This window comes from Phyllostomus discolor, chromosome 10 (genome assembly GCF_004126475.2).
Source record: "Phyllostomus discolor isolate MPI-MPIP mPhyDis1 chromosome 10, mPhyDis1.pri.v3, whole genome shotgun sequence".
Taxonomy (NCBI): domain Eukaryota; kingdom Metazoa; phylum Chordata; class Mammalia; order Chiroptera; family Phyllostomidae; genus Phyllostomus; species Phyllostomus discolor.
The window spans coordinates 8178475-8202751 of NC_040912.2; the positions used below are offsets into that span (position 1 = coordinate 8178475).

General features: G+C 44.8%; 1 protein-coding gene across 2 annotated transcripts; it reads left to right on the forward strand.

Annotated features, from left to right (window-relative positions):
* The first annotated feature begins 158 nt into the window (after positions 1-158).
* Positions 159-20148, forward strand: KBTBD2 (kelch repeat and BTB domain containing 2). Of its 2 annotated transcripts, none has more exons than XM_028525533.2 (4): positions 159-277; positions 9162-9675; positions 15246-15411; positions 17454-20148. In XM_028525533.2, exons 2-4 carry the CDS (start codon positions 9506-9508, stop codon positions 18987-18989), a joined length of 1872 nt encoding a protein of 623 aa, XP_028381334.1. In that variant the 5' UTR covers positions 159-277; positions 9162-9505; the 3' UTR covers positions 18990-20148. The 2 variants fall into 2 exon arrangements, with proteins under 2 accessions (XP_028381334.1, XP_028381333.1); XM_028525532.2 differs by lacking the exon at positions 159-277 and adding an exon at positions 500-833.
* The last annotated feature ends 4129 nt before the right edge of the window (positions 20149-24277 follow it).

Sequence of the window (24277 nt, forward strand, 5' to 3'; positions counted from 1 at the left end):
GGCTTCCCGGATTTCCTAGCGGTAAAATTCTCCGGCCTCTCCTTCCCGCAGGGCGAGCCAGAAGCGCCCGCCGGAAGCCGCGGGCGAACCCAGGCCCGCGCGTCTCGGGGGAGGGGGTGCAGGGCAGCCCACCCGCCGCCGCGCACGCGCCCTCCGCTGACCTTCCCGGGAAACCCCTTCAATAGCGCTTCCCCGTCACCTCGCGTCGCCCCCGCCCTTCCTGCCATTTCCGCTTCCTTGTTTGCGCCTGCGCGGCCCCGATTGTTTTGGCTTTCCGGTAGGCACTAGCCAAGGAAAAGGGGGGGGGAGCCTGGGAGAGGGCGGGGGAGGGGGGGCTCGAGAACCCGGGAAACTGCAAAATTGCCGCCTGTGCCGCTAGGCGCGCGCGAGCGGGGAAAGGGAAACCTGGCAAGGGCTGGCTGGCAGCCCGCGGTCCGCACGTTCCGGGGCGGAGAGAGGGGCCCGCCGAGGGGGCGAGAGCGCGCCGCAGGGGCGGGGCGGGGGCGGCGGGCCGGGCGTCTCGGGGCCCGGGCTGACGAGGCGGCGCGGGCGGACGGCGCGGCTCCCGGGGGAGGAGTCTGGCGGTGGTCGGGCCCCGAGGAGCGTGCGGCGGCGCCCGCAGAGGACGCCGATTTCCGCGCCGCGCGGACCGCCGAGGGAGGGCGCGAGGGGAAGCCGGAAGGGAGAGGCGGCGGCGGCCCCAGCTTTCCCCGGCGAGACCCCGGCCTCGGCCGCGGCGGGAGGGCCACGCCCCCGCCGCCGCGCCCTAAGGGCCCAGCGTCTTCGGGCCGTGGGCCACACCGGATCCCGGCCGTTGGGACCGCAGGACCCGGGTAAGCGAGCGTCACCGGCGCCGGGAGAGAGGGGACAGGCGGGGGGAGCCCGCGACGACCTGTGGCGGAACTAGGGGAGGAGGCTCGGCCCTTTGTGGCTTGGCGGGCGGGGGGCGGCGGCATCTTTCAAACCCGAGACATTTCCGCCGCGGGCGGGGGAAGGGGCAGGGGGCCGGCGCTGCCTGGCGCACCCCGCGGCGGCCCCTTCGCTGCCCCGCGCGCTGCGGCTTCGCGGGGCCGGGGCGCTGGGCGCGCAGCTCGCGGGGGCGTTTCCGGCCCCAGCCCCGGGGCGCCTCCTCGGCCGCGGGTCGCCCGGGCGGCGTCCCGGCTTCGGCGAGCGCCCGCCTTTGCCAAAATAAAGCCGTTTCCCTTAACGACTCGCGACGTGTGCGCGAGATGGTGGGCCGGAGGAGGGCCAGTCCTTCCTGGCTTGTTTTGTTTCTCTGTGCATCTGAAGTAGTTACCAAAAGACGTCTAGGTTAACGGGGTCTAGTTGTGATCTGATGACTTTTAACAAGAAAGCAGAGGCTGCCCTTTGAAACGGAAAATTGTGTACATGTTTACTTTAGCCTGAAATCGGTAACTTATTTGAACTCGACCACCGCCCTCGCCCTCTGAATTGAGAAACCACGGCGTAGAAGAATATCCCTTAGTTTGATGTGGAGTAGTTAATTTCGAGTTCATGTCTTTTTTGGGGGGGAGTAGTAATTCAAGATCTCTTTATATCTACCTCGAGGGGAGCGGAACACACACTCCGTGGGCTACAGATCTGTAGAATTTACCCGCTACCGTGATGGCCCTTTCAAGTGAAAATAGTAAAAGAATCCAAAAAATGTGAAACTAAGTCTAAGAGGGTATGTTCGTGTGAAGTGTCGAGTCTCTCTGTCACTTAGCCTTGTAAAAACGGAGAGGACAGGGCTGGTCACGTGTTGCTTGTGTACGGGTCTCTGTCTGACCGCTGAGCCTTCTGGCATTCGGAAATCAAGCCGTATCAGCAATGTGGTCGGACCCAAATTACATTTTCTTCTGATTAACGCGGTGGGTGTTTGCCTTCTTCTGAGTTCGGGGTTTTTTTTTTATTTTACTTCATTGTTATTTCTTGCCTGAGTTGGAGTAGCGTGGACTACAGATCTCTCAGCCATTGGTGACTGACTTGAGTTAACCTTTGGTAAGGACCTTTTTCCCTGGCGTTTTTTCATAAGGATTTGTTTTCTCTGACCTAAAGTAAATTAAAAAGAAAACCAGTCCCTTATTTTCCAGTCTCGTTGATGTGGGATTTTGTTATTCTTCCCATCTGGCTGCTAACTAGCGTGAAGCTTGCTTTTCTGCTTTGATCTTTTTGTTGGTCTAGTGCTTATTGAGGCCTTGGGGGGGGGGGGGGCTCAATCCACGGGACGAGGGCAGTGCTGCTGAGCGTGCCTTACGGTCCACGCTTTCCCACGTAGTGAGTCAGTGCTGTTTCCCTACGCGGTTCTGTAGGAAGAGTCCCACACGCTGTATGGAACTCTGCTCCCCTCTTTGCTCTCACGGGAAGCACTGCCGTAAGATGCTGTAAATAGTGATTTACAGCGCCGGTGGGTGGGAACACAGGTGTCCTAGTACTTCAGCCTGCACTCCTCCATAACTTTTCTTTCTCCCGATTAATGGGAATAATGAGGTATTTCACCGTAGGTCCAAACTGAACACTGAATGTGTTTAAGGTGGGTGGTCAGTTCCTGGGAACTTGAATGAAAAGATACCTTGGTTTTCCTGGAGATTTCACGCATTTAGAAGAGTCGTTTTTCTCCTTGGTCACATTCCTAAGGCTAGGGGAAAGGGTGGATCCTGCTGTCATAAAGTACATGAATGAAAATGCCGAAGTCCTTCATAGTAACTCAGTCTTACTGTGTTCAGTTTTGTGACGTTTGAAGTGCACAGCTAACATTTGACTACCTCAATACTAGAAATGACAGGTTGATTTCAAGTAACTTTTTACGTATCTGAAGGTTACTCCTGGTTCCCTTGCTAGAAATGTGCAGTACCTAGATTCCTTAGTGTGGAAAGAAGGGATTATTGTAGGAGATTTGGAGGAAATCATTTGATGAAGAGTGCTTTAAAGATTTTTCCCTTTCTCTGCTCCATCCCATACTTCTGACAAGTGGCGACATGTAGTAGCATCCATGGTAGGCAGAACATTCTAAGTATTTCTCACTTTATACTTTATTTTATTTTACTTTATTTTATTTATCTAGAAACCAAGAAATGTTCAGTAGTTGTAATCATTAAGGAGTTATTTCCTTAATGACCCCATGAGTACGTTTGATTATCTGGGAAATCTTTTTTTCTGCTTTTATAATTGAAAAAATAATTGACTTGGTGGAAAATGAAATCCCAGTGAAAAAGTTAGAGGCCAAGTTCCCTTTAGCCAGAATTTAGAGAAAGCTTTCTTTAGTCATTGTGCAGAGCTGAGAGGGGAAAAAAGTGATATCCAAAATAAAAATGACATACTATATTCATAATTGTTTCTGTCCCCATGGTCTCCTTTATGTTCTTGTTTAATTTTTTAAGAGTGAGGTAACTTATTAATCATAACATGCTACAGAAGCTTAAACTTGAGACCTGAATTTACTTAGGGTGCTGGGCATAATTTACCCAATGGAGCCATGTGGTTTGAAAGGAGGGACACAGAAGAATAGGCCTACACTCTGAATTTGATTTGAGTAGGGACACCATACTGAAATTGGTCAAACTGGATAAATTCTTCAAAGGACAAGGTGTTTGTTTTTTAATTGATGTTTGTCACAACTCAAAAAAAGTGTCTGTGTAGTGGTTGGCAATCTAAAGACGCGGTCTTCCGGACATCCTCAGCTGTCGGGATCGCTTTGGTAACTTGAAAGCCAACTGCTCCGGCACCAGCCTCTGGGTCTCCCTGAGGGGCAGCCTGTCTCCTCGCTGGAGGGACGGGGGGCTTGTTTCGAGACCTTCATTTCCTGGCCTTCATTTCATTTTTCTGCACCGGCATCAGCTTTCTCAAGATTAGTTTTTGTTGAATTACTTTGTTTCATGATTTGTACCGTGAAGAAAATACTCCCTGAAGTCCTTGAATGACGTTCCCTTATCCGAAAGACCGTTCACCCAGGTTGAAGAGAGCTGCGTGTAAGTGCTGAGACCATGCGACTGGGACCCCGAGGCGCGTGCAGGCCTGGAGGTGAGGAGTTGGGAAGGTGCTGCCGAAAGCTTCACCAGGGACACATTCATACCAATCGCTGCACATGTTTGTACAGTAGTGCCAGGTGTCGGGCGCTCTTCCCAGCTCTTTATACTCTTCTAACCCTTAATCCATGCTGCATAGTTTATTTTTATCCCCTATTTTCCAGTACAAAAAGTAAATAACTTTACAAAGGTCAAACAACTAGTAAGTTGTAAATTGGGTTTTCGGCTCAAGTAATTTGGCTCCGCAGTTCGTGCTCTTAATTTTTTGGCAGTATTTAACATTCAGAACACCTCGACTCTTTTCCAACAAAAGCTTCCAGGCTCTGTGTTGACCGGGGTGGCGACGGCAGACGCCAGCACTGCCCAAATCAGTGATACACACGTCAAGGTGTTGTGTGCAGGGGACGGCCTGCACCCACCGCCCTTCTTCTCTGCCGCTGTCTCGTCCCTGCCGTGCCTTGTGCGCAGCCCTCATTTGCCGCCTTCTCCCCGCCTTGTGTCCTCCCTCCTTTTGAGGTTCACAGCTCGGTTAACTGCCGATCAGTCTCATTGATTCCTTAAGCGGGGGAAAACCAGTTGTAATAATTTTCCATAAGAGTTGTTTCAGATTTTTAAATAGAATTATATATTTACTATGGGTTGCTTACTGACTTAATCCTAATGATTATTTAATAACGGAATGTTTTGAAATTATTTTGTGTGGTAGAATTCACTCATTTAGAACCTTAGAGGCTTGGATATTCTAGACAAAATTTATTTAGACCCCAAATTTCATGTCAAAGTATATTGCACTTTATTAAATTCTGAATCTCATACCATGTTTATATGACTCTTTCTTATTCTAGCAGGCATTTTTCACTGTGAAATCTGTTCTGATAACTTGCTTTAAAATACAGGATGTTTGAGGGGAGGGGTGGGTGGGCGTGGAACAGAGTATAAGGGGAATAAATGGTGATGGAAAAAATAAAAATTAGAAGTAATCAGTTATAAGTAAAATAAAATACAGGACTCTCCTACTAATCTTGAAGTTCCTTGTGCCAGGAATTGCAGCATGCAACAGAGCTTTCCCAGCCTGCCCCTTGGTTCCACTAATGAATCCGTGTGTCCACTAAATGTCACCATACAAGCACTGTCTTGTGTGCATCTCTTTTTCAAATGTATGTACATACTGTAGCTGATAAATTAAAAACAGCCCTGGCTGGGGTGACTCAGTGGATAGAGCACTGGCTTGTGAACCAAGGGGTCGCTGGTTTGATTCCCAATCAGGGCACATGCCTGGGTTGCAGGCCAGGTCCCCAGTAGGGGGTGTGCGAGAGGCAGCCACACATTGAAAGAGGGAACTCCCTCTCTTTCTCTCTTCCTTTCCTTCTCTCTAAAAATAAGTAAAATCTTTTTAAAAATGATTTAAGTGTTTCTGACTACAATAGTTTTTTTCTCATTGTGGATTTTTTTCAACAGATTATCTTGGAGAGGAATGTCCCTTTTTTTAAACCTTTAGTAAAGGGTACTTACACTAGATAAGCAAAAATATTTCATGTTCCACTGAACCTGCAACAGGTGGCAAAAATAGTTGTGTGATTAGGTATGAGATGTTAAAATATTTCAGTTGAAAAGAAAGTGGAATACAAGTATATACAGGTTAGATAAAGAATTACATTTAATTCAGCTTTCGAGCATTTAGGTTTTGTGCTTTTTCCTTGTCGTTGTGATCTGAAGGGAAAACATTTTCCCAAGAAAAACAAGTTATGTATATTATTTGCTGGTCTTTTTTGCTTTTAAATGATGTTTTCTAATTTTTGTTATTTTAATTTCCCATAGCACCTTGGCAGTGTTGAAAACAAAAATAGAAATACAAAGATGTATTCATTTTAATATAATATGTATGAGCATGTGTCACACCATTTGGGGGACACAGTTATTTTTTTTTTAAGATTTTTATTTGGTTTTAGATAGGAAGAAAGGGAGAAAGAGGGAGAGGAACATTAATATGAGAGACAAACATTGATCGGTTGTCTCTCTTCCATGGGTGGGACTGGGGAAGAAACCGCAGCCCAGGCATGTGCCCTGACCAGGAAGAACAGGCCGCCTTTTGCTTTGTGGGATGAGCATGAGGGGTTACGGGGAGGGACAGTTTGGACACCAGGAACAAACGTAAGCAATGGACAAAATGTAAGCCAGATAACTGGTTTTTGCTGATTCTTAATTGATCAAGAAGCAGTCTGACAGCAGAGATTGGTACATGTGGTCTGTAGCCTATTGTTGTAAATAAAGTTTTATTGGAACAATCATGTCCATTTGTTTACATACTATCTTTTGCTGCTTACAGGCTACAACAGGATAGTTAAGTATTTGAGACAGACTTGATGGCTTATAAAGTCTAAAATATTTTGTCTTTATGATGAGAAGAGAAAGTAGTACACCTCTCGAAAGTTTGTGGTTTTAAAAAAATTAGGAAATCATTGCATATGTTAATAAAGTCATACGTCTTCAGTAAATTTTTTTCCTCTACAATTATGAACTGCTGTTGGTGGGGGGCAGGTGCCAACTACCTACTTTGCTCATACAGTTTTCCTTACGGTACAGAATAAATTTTGTCAAAAGTTTGAAAATGAAAGACCGAGACAGCTAGATATCAAGAAAAATGTTTCTTACACCCAGCTTGCATTTGCCCATACCTTTTTTGGCTATTGAGTTTGTCTAGTTTGGTTTTGAAACACCCTGTTTTGAAGCGATGGTTATGGTTTGGGCTGTGGTCTACACCAAGAGCAAAGCGCTCGGTGGTGAGGCGCTCTGGCGGTAGGCAGCGCCGTGTGAGTGCTGAGAGTGCAATGGCCAGCACTCGGCGAACAGTCAGTGTCTGTTAGGTGGGATTTCAGTAGCTGTTAATTTAAAAAAGAAGATTGCATAGACAATTTCTTAGATATCTGAAAATTACTCAGTGTGAGGATGCTAACCTCTGCAGGTAATAGAATGTGTCACTTATTTTGAAGCAAATTTTAGTAAAATACAGAATGATATATGACAACATATTTGTTAAAAGTAAAATTTGTAAAATGTGTCAGATCATTAGTGGTTAAGTAAGGTAGTACAAACTTTGTGAAATGTTTCGGAGTGTTTAGGATATTGATTTCAAGTTTTATTTTTAGGGGAGAAGAAATCTTATAGAAAAGTGGGTGCCAAAGGCATTTGAAGGCTGGTCATCTTAAATTTTGTAACTTTTTCTATTTTTAGTTAATACATTTTGAAGTCTGTGTTCCCAGAGAAGTGACACTTAATTTTATTTTGAATTGTAGTAGATACAGATCTGTTCTAATTGTTCATTTACTTAATGTGATGTCTGAATGACTTCTTTCCTGCCTATTTAAATACTGAAGTATCCAGAATAAAACTTATCAGGAAGAAAATGTATCCTAAATCACAGAAGTGGTGGAAAATAGAATTGTATAAATATGTGGTAATGAGGATTACATAAAATTGGCTAACTGTCAAATTCTGAAAGCAGGCTTCATTTGTTTTAATACAGTGTCTTATGTGATTTAGAAAATCAAATCTAGTAAAATTCAGACATAACAAATTAAAGGGAGCCCAAAAAGGTCACTACAAAAAAAAATTAGGTCATAGTAGGAAGTTAAAGAAACTACCAGAGTGAGCCTGAACAGCTAAGCCTGCAAGGAATTCTGGGAGCTAGCAGTGTCAGCCAAGCCCGCCCTGGCCCTGGGCGCCAGTTCCTGTCACCTGGCTTAAATGTGGACAGGGATGAGTTTGGGCCTTCAGCTGGGGTTAGGACTTTGTTTGCTAATGCATACGTTTCTATAAGGAAAATTTCTAGAAGTAGAACTCACAGGTTGACTTATTAAGCATTTACAGTGCCAAATATTATACCTATACAGTACTTCACTGGCAATTCTAAAATTCAAAAAGCTCTTTAAATCAAGTTTTTACTAAAATGTTGGCCTGCAAAACCTGACCTGCTATTACTAGTCTGAGAGGTTGTAGTAAATACCAGAACTTGGATTTATAGTGTAACTTTCAGATCTGGAAGAGCAAAGTCATTACCTTACCTGACTCCAAGTCACACTGCCTGTGCCTGTGTCTTAGTTACTTCCATAGTTAACTTGGCTGGAAATTTGACAGTTATATCAAGTTAGCAGTTCCTGTAATTGTATAGCTGGGCAGGAAGTACAAGGTGATCTCTTTGACATGGATGATAATTTTGTGGAAAGGGTTGGTTGTTCCAGTGATCCTCATATGTACAGGTTTGGTATCAGCCACTTGACTTTTGGATTAGAGGGACTAAGAGTCATCTGTTTGGAAAAGAGGTGGTGGTTTTTAACTGTTACTAGCTTCCTGTATGGGTTTTCCCTCTTCTGTTCATTATTTGTAATTTCTTTGCCATACGTGGTAAATACTGATTTACAAATAAAGTTAAACACTAATTCAGCTTGAGTTTCTGTGGATGGATGTCATGCAGTATGACTAAAAGTTAGGTTTTGATCCTCAAGCGGATAGCCAGTGGTTCCAGCGTTATTGCTGAAATAAGCCGTGAGGATAAACTTGCCCTCCCTTCCCCCAAATGTCTTGGCAGCTTTTGTACGTTCTTCCGGTGGGTCCTCTGCAAATAGGACTTAGATTGGGTTTGTATTAAACTTACAAGTTAATTTGGAGGACATTCATATTTATATAATACGGAGTCTTCTGCGTAAGAATACATGTCTATATTATCTTGTTTTGTGTCTCCGGTTTTTCCCCCAATAAAACTGTATGCTCTTACAAAGATTTATAGGAAGGGATCACTGTATGAAGATTAATACAGCCCTGGCCGGGTACTTCATTTGGTTAAATTTTTGTTTGTTTGTAGGTTTTATTTATTTGTAGACGGGGGGGAGGGGGAAGGAGAGAAACGTCAATGTGTGGTTGTCTCTGGCGTGTCCCTGACCCTGACTGGGGACCCAGCCCGAATCCCAGGCGTGTGCCCTGACTGGGAATCACACTGGCAACCCTCCGGTTCACAGACCAGCACTCAGCCCACTGAGCCACACCAGCCAGGGCTAGATTTATATTTAAGTCTGCTGCTTAAAAATGATATTCTAAAATGTACTGGCATGAATACTCTAACTGAACTTTTTTTCTTTTTAGTTACTTCAGAAGATCCACAGAACATAGGATGTTGCCACAAAACCTACCTCGTGTATTACTGTCTTTCAGTCATGAGCTGTACAGCGATTGCAAATCTGAGCAAGATGTCTGCAGACTGTGTTGAAAAACTCTGAAGAACCTAATTAACACAGGATGACCTAGGAGTAGTCTTCAGTCTTAATGAGATACTATTCATTAGTGAAGGCGTCAGTCTTGGTCCTGAATGCTGCAGATAACAGCAAGTGGAGTTTCTCCTTTCTTTATTCCTGAAACATTCGCTTGACCTTCCATCAGTGAGACTGACTTTTCTAATCTGCTCTGGGGCATGTTAGTGGGATACAGTCATGTCCACTCAAGACGAGAGGCAGATCAACACTGAGTATGCTGTGTCCCTGTTGGAGCAGTTAAAACTGTTTTATGAACAGCAGTTGTTTACTGACATAGTATTAATTGTTGAGGGCACTGAGTTCCCTTGTCATAAGATGGTTCTTGCAACATGCAGCTCTTATTTTAGGTAAGTACCGTAATCTTCATTATTGTGCCATTTCAAATGCAGGACAGTAGCTTATTTCAACAGGAATTTTTAAGACATTTAAAAAAATTTTTTAAATGGATGTCTTAATGTTTTATTTACATTTTTTATTCAGAGGATGTAGTACTTTCTAAATCACTTTCTTGCATATGTAAGGGACAGGTGAAAGTAGTTTTTATTACAGAGGTTTATTAACTACAAAAAAATTGTTGAAATTAAGGAAAAGTTTTAATCAAGTGAAGCAAAAAGGCTCAGGATGTTATTTTACAATAAAAAGAAAAACAAAAGTCTTCGTACTTAATCAAAAATAATATAGCATAAGAAACGAATAGGGTAATTTTCATTTATTCTTGAGATTTTTTTTTATTTTAATCATTGTTCAAGTACAGTTTTCTCCCTTTTACTCCCATTTGAGATTTTAAAATAAACTTAAAAACAGTGGTCATTGTTTATAAATTGAAGAGGACAGTAGGCTCAATAATAACTTTTAGAGGATCATTGGTTCTATTTAGACATGTTAAGGACTTGTATTTTCTTTACAAAAATACATTTTTTCCTCACTCTCTGTTACTGTTTCCATTCGTGTTATCCTCCAGCCTTACCAGACTCTTTGCCAGATTTAAATATTTAATAATGAATAACATTGCTGGTGTTCTCTATGCCTCAGAATTTAGAAGTCGATTTAGTTGTTTGCTAATTACAAATAAGTTTACATTTTTGTAATCTTTTGCAACTTTTAATCTTTTTGAAGTGGGTTACCCTTTATTATGTTTCATGAGAGGAATAGAAGCTGAGGCATAGAAAGTCTTTTATTTTCTGCCCTTAAGTTGAAGTTTACTCAGTGTTTGGAAGGGACAGCGTGAGTAAAGATGAGTTAAATGTGGACCACCACTCTCTGTCTGATTCAGATACTAGGTCACAGGTGGGGATCAGCAACGAATGTGCACGGGGACGCCCTTCGGCAGCATCTGTCGAGAGGATGTGGTGGGTGTAGAGCCCCTGCCTGCCTCGGGGTGACACATCTCGTGCCGGCTGCAGGGGCCGCAGTGGTCCAGGTGCCGGTGGCCTGCGCTGTGCCCACAGTTGTTTCCGTTTAAACTGTGGGGTTTTCATGTGATTTCAGACACTGGTGTTCTTACCTTACAAAGCTTAGCATGTTTGCAGACAGCAGCTCTGAAACCTGATTGGTCATCAGAACCCTGTTGGGTGCTTTTACAAATAAAGATTCTTGGATTTCAAGCCTAGAAATTCTGATTCAGTGGTCAAGTTACAATTTCACAAGTTGTGTATTTAAAAGCTTCCCAGATATATTGGCTTAAAGGGTATTAGAAATTGGAGGTTACAGAATCGGTCAAGACCCTGGGCCCGATTTGCTTTCCCTTTTTAATGACCATTAACTATAAATTGATTACCCATTGTTGGAAAGAGCTTTACGCCTTGGCTGCAGATTTCCAGATTGACGTTGGTAATCAGAGTAGAGTCTTTGGTGGTGATAACCTCAGCCGTGGCTCTCTCACCTCCCGACCTCTGCGGAAGTGCTGGCTGTGATCTTTCATCAGGAAGTAACACGTGGGTTTATTCACATGTCTTTCCTCTTTAGTTTAGCTGTGATTATTATAGACAACGCTGTTTACATTGTCTAGTCCTGAGGTTATTCATCTTTAGTGGATTGGATTGCAGTTGCTTTTCTTTTAAGACCAAGAAACTTAAATAAGTCTTCCATTAATCACAGACAACACATTTCAAGGCTGCTGTTACTTCCTTACCACTGGCCGGCTCCAGCCTTCAGCATCCTTGGTCTTCTGAGAGAGTATGTTCACCCGAAAGCAAGTCAGATAATAAGTAGAAAGATAGTCCAGTACTTGCTGGAATTAAAGCCACTCGTCTTTAAAATCCTGTTTCTGGGGCAGTTTCATAATCCACAATATAAAAAACACTCAATTTTTTCCTCCCACGTATATCATTTCTCTGGATTGAGTAGATTATCATACACTACCACAATAATAATTGGATCCTTTTCCAAGCATTCTTCCACTGGATTCTGTTTGCAGGTTTGTAATTTCACTATCTTTGCGTTTACGGAATGCTACTCTCTGTCTTTACCGTTAGAAATTTACTTTGAGAAATTTTGCCTTTTAAACTAGATACAGTCTTCCTGTGTAGTTTGAATTACTATGCCACCCTACCAAAAATACGTAGGACCTCTGAAATAGTAGTTTCTACTCTTGGGTGACATGTACACTTCATTTGAGACCCCGAGTGAGAGAAGTACTTAGCATCTCTTCCGTCGTGCTACTTCAGTCTGTTACGATGTTACGTAATTCATTATTTGCTCTTTCTTAAAAAGGTTTAAAATTTTCACAGGGTGTAAGGGGACTCAATAGTCATGGAAAAAATATAATAAAGATTATATATTTTAAAAATAGAAATAAATTTAAAAAATTACAATGTTCACGATCAGCTTGTCAAGGCTGCTACAGGAAGCCCAGTGTTTCACGGCGGTTCATCACTCTGGAGTCATAAGCCAAGCCTGGGACGTCCGGTGTCCGTCTTCTGGACAGTCAGTGTTCCCCGCACCCTGCTCCCTCTTCCAGAGTTACCCCCTTCTTCTGGGACAGATGCAGAAGCTGCTCGTGACCCCTGAGGCGTCTGTTGTTCCTCAGGGCTCTGATGATTCTTTCCCAGGTTGCATTATACTTTCCCCCACTCTCGCACGTCAACAGGGGAAGCCAGGGGCACAGGGTGTGTTGTAGGGAGTTTGTCGTCAGGCCCTGGGTGTTGTTCAAGAACCCTTGCTGCCTCCAGTGATGCGTTGGGTTTGCTTATGGCCGCCCTGTCTCCTTGCGGGGGGGAGTCCTCAGTCCCCGTGATGGATGGTGTTAGTGCCCCGCCACTCCCTGGTGGCCGGAAGCTGCCTTCCCTGCCGCTGGTTCGGAGCCGCCCCGAGCGCCCCGAGCAGAAGCCGCAGGCCACCACCGCAGTGCCTCTGCAGGGTTGCTGCCCTGACCCGCAGTGCTGACCCCGCCTCTCCGTGCGAGTGGCCCTGCACTGGCCGGCTGGTTCCTGCTTCTCTGGTGGAGCTTTCTTAGCCTTCTGGCTTTTACTTTTTTTATCCTAATTGAATTCTATCTCAGGTTCGTCATTGGGCTTCTGGGTGGGTTTTTCTTTAGGTTTTTAGTCCCCTCAGATAACTCATTCAGCTTTCACACCTCACTTCATAAGGTAGTTTATAGTTCACTGCACTAATGCCTCACTTCCAAAGTTCCGGTAACATTATGTGCTTAATGGATTAGTGTATTATTTCCATTTGACCCAACTGTCCTTACCTCAGGTATATCCAGCATTTAACTTTCTTTTTTATCAGGACTTCCTCCCTTGTCCTTACATTTTTTTCTCTCAATGGTTAACAATAATTTTTTTAAAGATTTTATTTATTTATTTTTGGAGAGAGGAGGAGGCAGGGAGAAAGAAAGGGGAAGAAACATCAGTGTGCGGTTGCCTCTCACGTGCCCCGTACTGGTGACCTGGCCCGCAACCCAGGCATGTGCCCTGACCAGGGATTGAACCAGCAACCCTTTGCTTCATAGTCCAGCTTTCAATCCACTGAGCCACACCAACTGAGGCAAGTTAATAATAATTTTTAAGGCATTTACTTGAAAATAAGTAGCTTTGATTGTTTCCTTATCTACTTCCTACTCTATCCTATTCCCTATGTTGAGAAAACCACCAGATCTTGGTTCTTTGTAATAGCTTTTGCATCCATTTCTGCCATCTTAGCTCATGTTCTTGCTTCTCATCAGGATTATTGCAGTAGTAGCCTCAGAACTAGTTTTCCTGTTTCTAGCCTTTGGCCCTTGAGGTCTGTGAGAACAAAGTAGTCACCTAGAAAACATTTCATTATCTGATAAATGCATGCTCAGAACCCTTCAGTGTGCTCCACTGATTGATTACAAGGAAAAGCTCAGACTTCTGTGTCTCATTTTGAAAGCCCTCTCTGATCTGACTGCCATTCATCTTTCCATTCACATTCTAGTCTCCAGCATGAGCCTTACTCACGTTCAGCCGTGCCCCCGGGGGAAAACCGATCTCAGGTTCAATCCAGAGACACCATTTCTTGATCTGAATGCTTTCCTCATCTCGTCCTCCAGGGGCCCAGGCTAGTGACTGTTGTGATACCTACTTTTGATCACTAAAGGTGCTTCTCTTTTATGCAAATAGGAATACACTGTGCATTGTTTTTTCATCTCTTTTCTATGTGAGCATTCTGCTTTGTGTCTCTGCAGTGCCGATTGCCTTTCCAGCATCGTTTCCCATTTATAATAGATTTTTAGGAAACTGCCCTGCATATTGTTAGGAAATCATTTCAGTAAAGGAAATTTTTAGCAGGTCCATTGAGATGTAATTTATAGACTATAAAATCTACCCATTTTTGAAGCATATAACTAAATGAATGTTAGTGTATTTACAGAGATAATACAACCACCTCTATAATCTAATTTAAGACATTTCCATCATCTTTGCCCTTTTACACTTACCATTCTTACAGCCCTAGGTAACTACTCAACCCCCTTTGTCTTTGTATTTAGACATTTCCTGTAAACATGGCCTTTTGTATTTGGCTTCTTTCCCTGAGCGTAATGTTGTTGAGGTTTGTCTGTGCTGTAATACATATTAGTGCTTAGTTCCTATTCGTTTATGAATAGTGTTCCACTGTATGAATATAAGAAGCATAGACGGCCCTCAGAGATACTGTGGGTTCAGTTCCAGGCCACTGCAATAAAGTGAACATCATGAAGCAAGTCACATGACATTTTTTGTTTGCCAGTGCATGTAAAAGTTACATGTATATTATAGTCTATTAAGTGTGTGGTAGCATTATGTGTAAAAAGGGAATGTACATACCTTAATTTTTTTAATCCTCACCCAAGGACATGCTTATTGATTTTAGAGAGCGGAGAAGGGAGGGTGAGAGAGAGGGGGAGAAACATCAATGTGAGAAAGAAACATTGATCAGTTGCCCTGAGAAAGAAACATTGATCAGTTGCCTCTCATTCGCACCCTGACCAAGGACCGAACCCACAATCTAGGTGTGTGCTCTGACCAGGAATCGAACCCATGACCTTTTGGTTTACGGACCAGTGCTCCAACCGAGCCACACCAGCCAGGGCTGCACATACCTTAATTTAAAAACACTTGATAAAAAATGCTAGCCATGCTCTGAGCCTTCAGGGAATTAAAATCTTTTTGCTGATGGAGCATCTTGCCTTTTATTTGTAAAAAATATCTGCAGAGTGCTGTAAGGCAAAATGCAATAAAAGGAGGTTTGCCTGCAAACGGATTGTCATGTCGCTCACCTGGGCATAGCAGAATAGTTCGGTGTATTTTCGGGACTGGGTTATACTTCCCTGTGTCCTCCCTCAGAAGATTTCCCAGTAGGTTGCTCATCAGCAAACACCTTGTGTAAACGTCCCATGTTGTCTGATTTGTCTCTTTAGCTTTGCATTTGTTTTACACAAAACCCAAAGGGTGGTTTTTCCCTCTCTCTGCTGTAGGGCCATGTTTATGAGTGGCCTAAGTGAAAGCAAACAGACACACGTCCACCTGCGGAATGTGGACGCAGCCACGCTGCAGGTGATCATCACGTACGCGTACACGGGTAACTTGGCGATGAGCGACGGCACCGTGGAGCAGCTCTACGAGACGGCGTGCTTCCTGCAGGTCAGCGGGGCCTTCTCTTGTGGCGCTGGCTGGGTTGGTTTCTTCCTGGACGTGGACTCGTCAGTAACGTGTGCTTTTCTTGTTGAAGATCGTAGAAGATAAAAGGTTTCTTATCTTTTTAAAATGTGTAAGGGAAAAACAGTAGGATTTGATTAGCCATTAAACTCCAGTTTTATCATGGGAACTTAATTATTGTAAAAAAATAAAATGAAACTTATATTTCTGCCTAATGTACCTGAGAGTTTAGATCTCAAGTACAAGTAAATTTTAAACAGTGTTTATTAATTTAAGTATTTCAGGGGTTTTTGGCCACACCTTAGATGTACTAATTTCTTACGGTATTTTCGCAGAAAATTTTTATTTTCTCTTTTTTTCACAGAAAAAAAATTTAAAAATATATTTTATTATGCTATTACAGTTGTCCCGTTACCCCCTCTTCATTCCCCTCCACCCTGCACACCCTCTCCCACCCACATTCCCCCCCTTTAGTTCATGTCCATGTGTCGTGAGTTATTTAGCTTCTACATGTCCCATACTATTCTTGCCCTCTCCCTATTTTCTGCCTACCATCTATGCTACTTATTCTCCATATCTTTTCCCCCTCTCCCCCTCCCATTTCCCTGTTGCTAGCCCTCCATGTGATCTCCATTTCTGTCACAGAAAATTTTAAGATTCTAATGGAAATTATCAAACTTAAATGAGGACAGTAGCCATGTGGCCACATTGAGCTCTTAAGGAGAAGTATTTAAACTAAAATACCGTCCCTGTAGTAGGTGCCAATTACACCTATTTCTAGGGAAACTGAGGCTATGGTAGTAGCTTCTTGGTACTTCAGGGTCAAAGGCACTCATATCCTAAATCCAAACTTGAAATGAGGAAGTGCTGTCTTTCTACAACTTACAAATTTTCATTAACTTTTATGAAGCCAGAGCTAAAAGCAGGTGTTTTCAGAATTGAGAAAAAATTGAGGAATTTAAAGCAATGTGGATTCCAGAACACTGTGGCACTATGCATAGTGACACTGTCCGAGCCGTTTTCTTCCTGTCCTGTGCACGTGCTCGTCCAGGTGCAAAATCAGACTCTGCCTGGTGGGCCAGGTCGTCCTGGCGAGCCTGGGGCAGGTCCTTTAGGACTTTCACTGTTAACCATGTGGCGTGATGATGTTTTTATATGCCAGATACTATGCTTTATGTAGGTTCTCATCTAATTCTTACAATAATTATTTGTAGAGATTCCCCATTTTATGTGAGAGATAATTGAGGCCTAGACAAGTAGCTGCTTGTCTGATAGTGTGCAAGTGAGTACTGGCTGGCCAACCCACGTTTTGAATCCAAGCAACCCAACTTCTTCATAAATTGCTTCTAGTTAATCACTGTGATTTTTTTCCTTTTTAACCACTGTAATGTTGAATAAGTACAGGAGGTAGCCCTCCTGATTCATCTGAGATCTACTTTCCCTTTTTTAAGAAAAAATAAGTCAGCTTACAGGATGGCTAAGATAGGACGCCTGACTGTAGATCATCTGTAACTACATAAAGTGTTGTTTGTTGTTCCTGTGATTGGCTGTTTTAGCTCTCCAGATAAGAAAGGCATGTAGAGCTATTCTTAGTCCTTGTGCACGATTTTCTGCTTTTATTTGACTGTCTTGTCCTTGTTCATAAACCAGATTCCAGCTACTCAGCAATAATCATTTTTTGTACTATGATTTATTCACATTGTTTTCATTTAGTTCTCTCAGTTACATATTTTTTAAAGCCTAATATGACTTATACATGAATTTGCTTACCTTTCCCTTTAGGTTTTTAAGAGTCTATTTGATGTATCACTGACTCCTAAATAGGGCAATTAAGTAGGCCATTGGACAGGTAGGAAAAAACGCAAAGCTTTATGCATAGTCTTTCTAATTTTGTTATTGCATAAAACATCTCTTAGCCCATAATATGTATCCGAAAATAATATTTATAGTATAGGGATCTGATTCTGTAACAAAAAATAAAATTTGTCTATTATGCCTTTGTCAACTTTTTTTTTTTTTAATTTTAGGTAGAAGATGTGTTACAACGTTGTCGAGAATATTTAATTAAAAAAATAAATGCAGAGAATTGTGTGCGATTGCTCAGTTTTGCCGATTTGTTCAGTTGTGAGGAGTTGAAGCAAAGCGCTAAAAGAATGGTGGAGCACAAGTTCACTGCCGTGTATCACCAGGAGGCTTTCATGCAGCTGTCACATGACCTGCTGATAGACATCCTCAGTAGTGACAATTTAAACGTAGAGAAGGAGGAGACAGTTCGCGAAGCTGCTATGCTGTGGCTAGAGTACAACACAGAGTCACGATCCCAGTATTTGTCTTCAGTTCTCAGCCAAATCAGAATTGACGCACTTTCAGAAGTAACCCAGCGGGCCTGGTTTCAAGGTCTGCCGCCCAATGATAAGTCCGTTGTGGTTCAAGGGCTGTACAAATCCATGCCCAAGTTTTTCAAACCAAGACTTGGGATGACTAAAGAGGAGATGATGATTTTTATCGAAGCATCTTCAGAAAATTCCTGTAGTCTTTACTCTTCTGTCTGTTACAGTCCCCAAGCAGAAAAAGTTTACAAGCTGTGCAGCCCACCAGCTGATTTGCATAAAGTTGGGACCGTTGTAACTCCTGATAATGACATCTACATAGCAGGTGGTCAAATTCCTTTGAAAAACACAAAAACAAATCACAGTAAGACAAGCAAACTGCAGACTGCCTTCAGAACTGTGAATTGCTTTTATTGGTTTGATGCACAGCAAAATACCTGGTTTCCAAAGACCCCGATGCTTTTCGTCCGCGTAAAGCCATCCCTGGTTTGCTGTGAAGGCTACATCTATGCAATCGGAGGAGATAGTGTAGGTGGAGAACTTAATCGGAGGACCGTAGAAAGATACGACACTGAGAAGGACGAGTGGACGATGGTAAGCCCTTTGCCCTGTGCTTGGCAGTGGAGCGCGGCAGTTGTGGTTCATGACTGCATTTATGTGATGACCCTGAACCTCATGTACTGTTACTTCCCGAGGTCTGATTCATGGGTAGAAATGGCCATGAGACAGACTAGCAGGTCTTTTGCTTCAGCTGCAGCCTTTGGTGATAAAATTTTCTATATTGGAGGGTTACACATTGCTACCAATTCTGGCATAAGACTCCCCTCCGGCACTGTAGATGGATCTTCGGTAACTGTGGAAATTTATGATGTGAATAAAAATGAGTGGAAGATGGCAGCCAACATCCCTGCGAAGAGGTACTCAGACCCCTGTGTTCGAGCTGTTGTGATCTCAAATTCTCTGTGTGTGTTCATGCGAGAAACTCACCTAAATGAAAGAGCTAAATACGTCACCTACCAGTACGATCTGGAGCTCGACCGGTGGTCTCTGCGGCAGCACATATCTGAGCGCGTACTGTGGGACTTGGGGAGAGACTTCCGATGCACTGTGGGGAAACTCTATCCATCCTGCCTCGAAGAGTCTCCCTGGAAACCACCGACCTATCTCTTCTCACCGGACGGGACCGAGGAGTTCGAACTGGATGGAGAGATGGTCGCGCTGCCACCTGTATAGTGGGGAGGTCAGGAGGTGCACGTCGGATTCCTGTGCTTTGTCATTTTCTTTGCTCAACGAGAGAGGCTATGAAAGGACTACATAGGAGTACATAAAAATCTATCTTTGATAAATTTTATTTTTATGCCCTACTTAATATTTGCATCAGTATAATATATATCAGTGAGTCTTGCAGAAAGATATGCTTCCATAATATGAAATAGAGTATCCACTAACTGAGAAACTTTTATGTGTATCATGAGAACATAGAATCTGGAGTATCTAACATTGTTAGCCCTGTGTATGTACAGTTCAGAAAGTTCACTTATTAAACTAGTTTCCTGTTCCCTAGCGTGGTCTATCACAAGTTGTGCTGAGGTTCTGTTAGTGTATGTATTCCATTCCTGTGCTTCTGTTCTGAAGTCCTGGAATACAGGTTTTTGGGTTTTTTGTTTTGTTTTGTTTTGTTTTTTCAGTGTAATTAGTTCTGCTGCACTTAACACTAATGTCCATGTTGGAAGCGGAATGTCTGAGTCCTGCCCTAGAGCTGAGGGAGAGCTTCCGTTGGCGGCAGTGCACAGGGAAAGCCACGACTGCAGGCCCGGTCTGACCAGACTGTTAGGTGCATGCGTCCTCCTCTCACTAACTTACACCCCTCTCTCTAGAACACAGGTCTTCCAACCAGCTGGTCACTCACCAGGTGTGGACTTAAGTCGCTGGACTTGCAATAGAAGTTGCTAGTCCCTCATCGTGCGGGTCCGGGTGGGGCCTTTGCCAGTAAAGGCCGCCACTTTCTGTATTACGTTACCATTGGCTCATGCATACGACTACCTGCTGCTGTTGTACTTCTCCATCCTAACGACTCCAAGTGGGTCAACCAGGTCATCACATCTTAACTTAATAACAGGCATTACTGTAGAGTGATTGTGTGTAGATCTCCGTTAGCCGTCAGGGTGTGCTTTCTTAACCTGTTGTGTGGGGGGTGGGGTCGGAAAGGCGGACTGTGCGGGCGAGCGGGTCCGAGCACTCAGCCCCGGGAACCACTAGCAGCGGCCGCGCTGCCGGCCCACCACGAGCACAGGTGCTTCACGACAGACATCACTAGCATGTTCAGCTGCATCATGTTCTGGCACTGTATTTTGAATGACATTAATTTATTAAATAAATTGTATATATTCAATATTTGTTTTTCTTCTGTGGTGGAGGTGGTGTAATGAATGGTGTGCTTTTGGTTTTACCGGGTCAGGTTGGCTTGTTATGTGTGGTGTCTCCAGAGTTATATCTTACTGTGACTTGAGCCTGACTGTGTCAATGGAAAGTACAGATCGAACACAATGCCTTTCAGCCCCAGTTGCATAGTAGAACCATCTGAGGTGCTTTCAGAAGCGTGGGGTGGCACCGAGCCTCATCCCAAACACAGTGAAGTGCAGTCTTCCGAGTGGACCTAGCACCGGTATCTTTGAAAGCAGTCAGTCCCTTTGAGAACCACTGGTTTAGATACAGGCACGCCTCAGACACCGCGCTCTCAGTTCCAGACCACCGCAGTGAGTTGAGCTGTAATCCTTTCGCTGGTGGAGGGTCTTCCCTTCCATTCATAAAAAGGCGACATCCGTGAGGCATGGTGAAATGAGGCGTGCCTGTGTAAGGGTTTCATTCCAGATGACCCGTCTTGCTCCGTAATGTTTACAGACTCGAACTGCCTCCCTCTGCCTACTGAATGAACCAGATTCATTTTTTGGCAAGTTTTAGCACTTAAGAAATTTCATTCCATGGGTAGTAAATGTTTTATCCAGGTGTCAATCTATAAAAGTGGTTTTCAGAGTGAAAGACCTATTTAACAAGTAAACATAAGCCTTCTATTTGAGGCAAATTACTCTGTAAAACTTGAACACAGATTATCAGAAACTGAGGCGGCTTCAGTCTGTCCCAGCACCACAGTCCAGTGACGAGGAAAAGAATGACAGGTGAGAGACGTCCCTCCTTGACCCTAAGGAGTCACCACACTTTCTGGTAGGTTGTGAGCGTAAAAGGAAGTGGGGAAATTGGTGGAAGAAGTGGGACCTCTGGCCTAAGAATTGTAAAGCGAAAAGGGGAACGAGAGAAACATTGAAAATGTCTCAGGCACAAAACCATTTGGTGAAGTATCCTTGAGTCTTAACATCATCGTTCCATGGACAAACACCACTGTCCTTTTCACGTAGGGGGGTTTGGTATGCACAACTCGGGGCTGGCCTGGGAGTCCCACACCAAAGTCCGATAGACAGGGTTGATCTCTGGTGAACGCAGCCCTCCTGGCCTGCAGATGGCCGGGGTTCTCACACGGTGTTCGGGAGGGAAGTCCAAATTCTCGAGCTCATTTAGGGCTGTCTTGTAAATCTGGCTTCCAGTTACCTTGACGGCCTTGTCTTACATTGTTTACCCACAGGCTTGAACTCGAACCAGGCTTTCGCTTACTCTCCTGCCTGTGGCTCGCTCTGATCTGTCTGTTTAAGGTAGTTTTTAAATGAAGGCTTCCCTCCCCGATAACCACCCCATACCCACTGCTGAAGGGAGTCCCTTCTCACTGCCCTGGGACCTTGTACCCTGACCTATGCATTCGTATCGGACGTTCTTACCGGTCTGAATGCCCCTCTGCGAAGTGGTCCATGTCTTTCTGATAGGGGCTGCCTCCCCTGCCCTGGAGCAGAGCTGGTGAGAAAAAGCCAAACCCAATGTAACAAATTCTTCATTGTCCTCAGAAGTTTCATGAGACCCTTTTTCCATTTCCACTGACCTGTCCATCTCACATCTGTTATCTCAGTGCTTCGGCCACTCTCGGCTCTGCCCTAAATCCTTAGCCGCCTCATGTTATAACCGGCAAAGCCTGGAGCTTGTGAGTGTGCGTGGCCCTGACCTGTTTGTAACAGCTGAGCTTCAGTCTCATGCATTCCTTCACGTGCGGCGCTCCTCATGACTGTTGGGAAGATTTTCCCGCTGGAGGGGTTTGATAATAGAAACCTTGTTTTAGGCCTTGGATGCTGGGTGAACACGGGGAAAACTGAAGTTGGTCAAGTTCATGGGAAAGGGCATATTCGCCTGGCTTCGCTTCAGTAACAACGTCCTGTCCTTGGAGGCCTGAGAATTGTTCTTTTCTCACTTGATTTTCCCCACGCACCCTAGTGCGACGGCGCTTCCTCTTCCCGAAAGGGTTGCGTAATTGTGCAGATCAGCACTGTGCGCCTTCTTACCCTGGGACAGGACTTTCTGAAACTGCTGGATTTCCACACGAGAACTGTTTATTCTGGATCCGACTTAATTTGGTCAGCTGAGCTCTCTTGGGTATGGAGAGTGTGTCTTACCCTTGGCCTACTTCTTGTGGCACTCACTATCCTTTTACAGTTTCACCCTGCCCTTGGTAAAGCTGGCAGTTGAAAGCACTGCTTTCTTTTCCTTTTTCACCGCGTCAGTCCCGTGTGCTCCTTGCAAAGCCACAGGCACGGAGCCTTGCTTGTGTCGGAAGGTTTTGTTCATGTCGCAGCGGTCTGGTGCCTGCTGAGTGCCAGCCTCCACGTGCTCACAGCTCAAAAGCAGACGGTGACCCCCGGCCAGGAAGGGTGGTGATGGAGGTACGTTCTGTGCCTATGGGGAGGAAGAGGCACTGGCCTAGCTCAAGGCCCAGGAGGCCTTGACTCACATGCAGTGTCTTCTCTGCCTCTATTTGTGCCTTGGTGCTGTTCCCTCCCCAGCACAATAGTTGAAGCAGAAGGAAATCGTGGTGTCGTTGACCCCATAAAGCAACTCATTTTTCTGTGTTGGCAACGTGAAAGACACTAAGAGACGGGAAGGGAGAGGAAGAAATGCAGAGGGGAGCACGCTGGACCCCCACCCTCCCTCTGCATGTTTGTATGCGGCATTCCCCCTTCTCCACATTGCCCCAGCTTTCACAGCCCTTGTCGCGGTGGCTGACGTTACAGGGAGCATCATACTCCCCGCATTACACTCAGGTGCCATGACTCAGTCCTGGGCTGTGGGTTGGTCCCAATTTCTCAGGATTCAGTATGAAGAAAAATGCCATGACCAAGATCTCCGTGCACATCGCTTTTTCTTCCTTTTGGATTCTTTTCTTGGTATCCGTTCCAAGGAATGGAATGCTGGCCAGGCTCAGGATGGGGTTAGGTCCATTTAAAATGAGTTCGTTGCTCTCCGGATGGAGGTAAGGGCCATAAAAATGTTCACGCTCCCTTTATTGACCAAGCTTCTTAAACACACGTCTCTCTCAAGGCAGTGAAACAAGTGTTAGCATTCAAACACCTGGAAGAAAAGGGCTGCCGCTGGCATGTGGGAGCTTGATAGAGTACGGGGTGCACAGAGTGAGTCACAGGGGCCACAGCCAGGAAGGAGCCGTCAGTGCTCAGGTGCTGGCTGCAGGGGGTGGTCCTCTCCCCTCAGAGGGGCCTTACTCGCTCATCTGGGACAGGGCTTCCTTGGAGCTGTTTCCCATCAAAGAGTGCATTTGGAAACCTCTGATTCCCCCTCCTCTTACTTCATTCAGGACAAAGGCTCAGAGAGGTCTGTTATTGAACTTGCCCAAGGTCACACGGCAACCTAGGGCTGTATTCTGCCTTCACCTTTTGGGGTTCTCTGCACACAGAAATCTAGTAAGTGAGGGAAACTGAGGCAGTGAGTGGCCTGGGAGCCCAGGGAAGAGTTTGGTGTGCACTCTCGGCATGCCCCATCTCTTTCCGTCCCTTTTCTAACTCAGAGGGATGAGAAACACGGCCCCGAGTGGGGTGTGAGCATTCATTGTATTGTTTTCCTTTATAGCCTACACATTCGATAGTTCAGATCCCTTTGTTAGTGTAATTAAAAGGAATAGTAATAGCAAGTGTGTAGTCAGTTAAGCATGTGTCAGATACAATGTCAGTGTGCGTATGTGTGAGTTCACACTTCCTTTTCACGTCCAATCTTGTCCTTCCTCTCTGGTACCTGCCTCCTCCAGGAGCGCATGCTTCTCTTCCTTCTTCGTTCTGCTTGCCGATGGTGTCCCTCCGTCTTCCAGTCCCGTCCCCCCCACACCCAGGCACAGATCGGAACTGTCTGCCCGTTCGGCCAATGTTTCCTGAGTGCTTCCTATGTGCCAGGCACCGCTCTCGTCCCTGACAACAGAGCAGTGAGGAAACCGGACAGACCCCCCTGCTCACATTCTGTGGGGGAGGGTTGCCCACGAACCAAAGCCAGTGGATCTACACGTTCGTCGTGACGCATCGCACCCAAGGACAGCCCAAGGTTCAGAGAGGTTAGGTGACGAGTGAGTGTGGGTGCTGGGTACC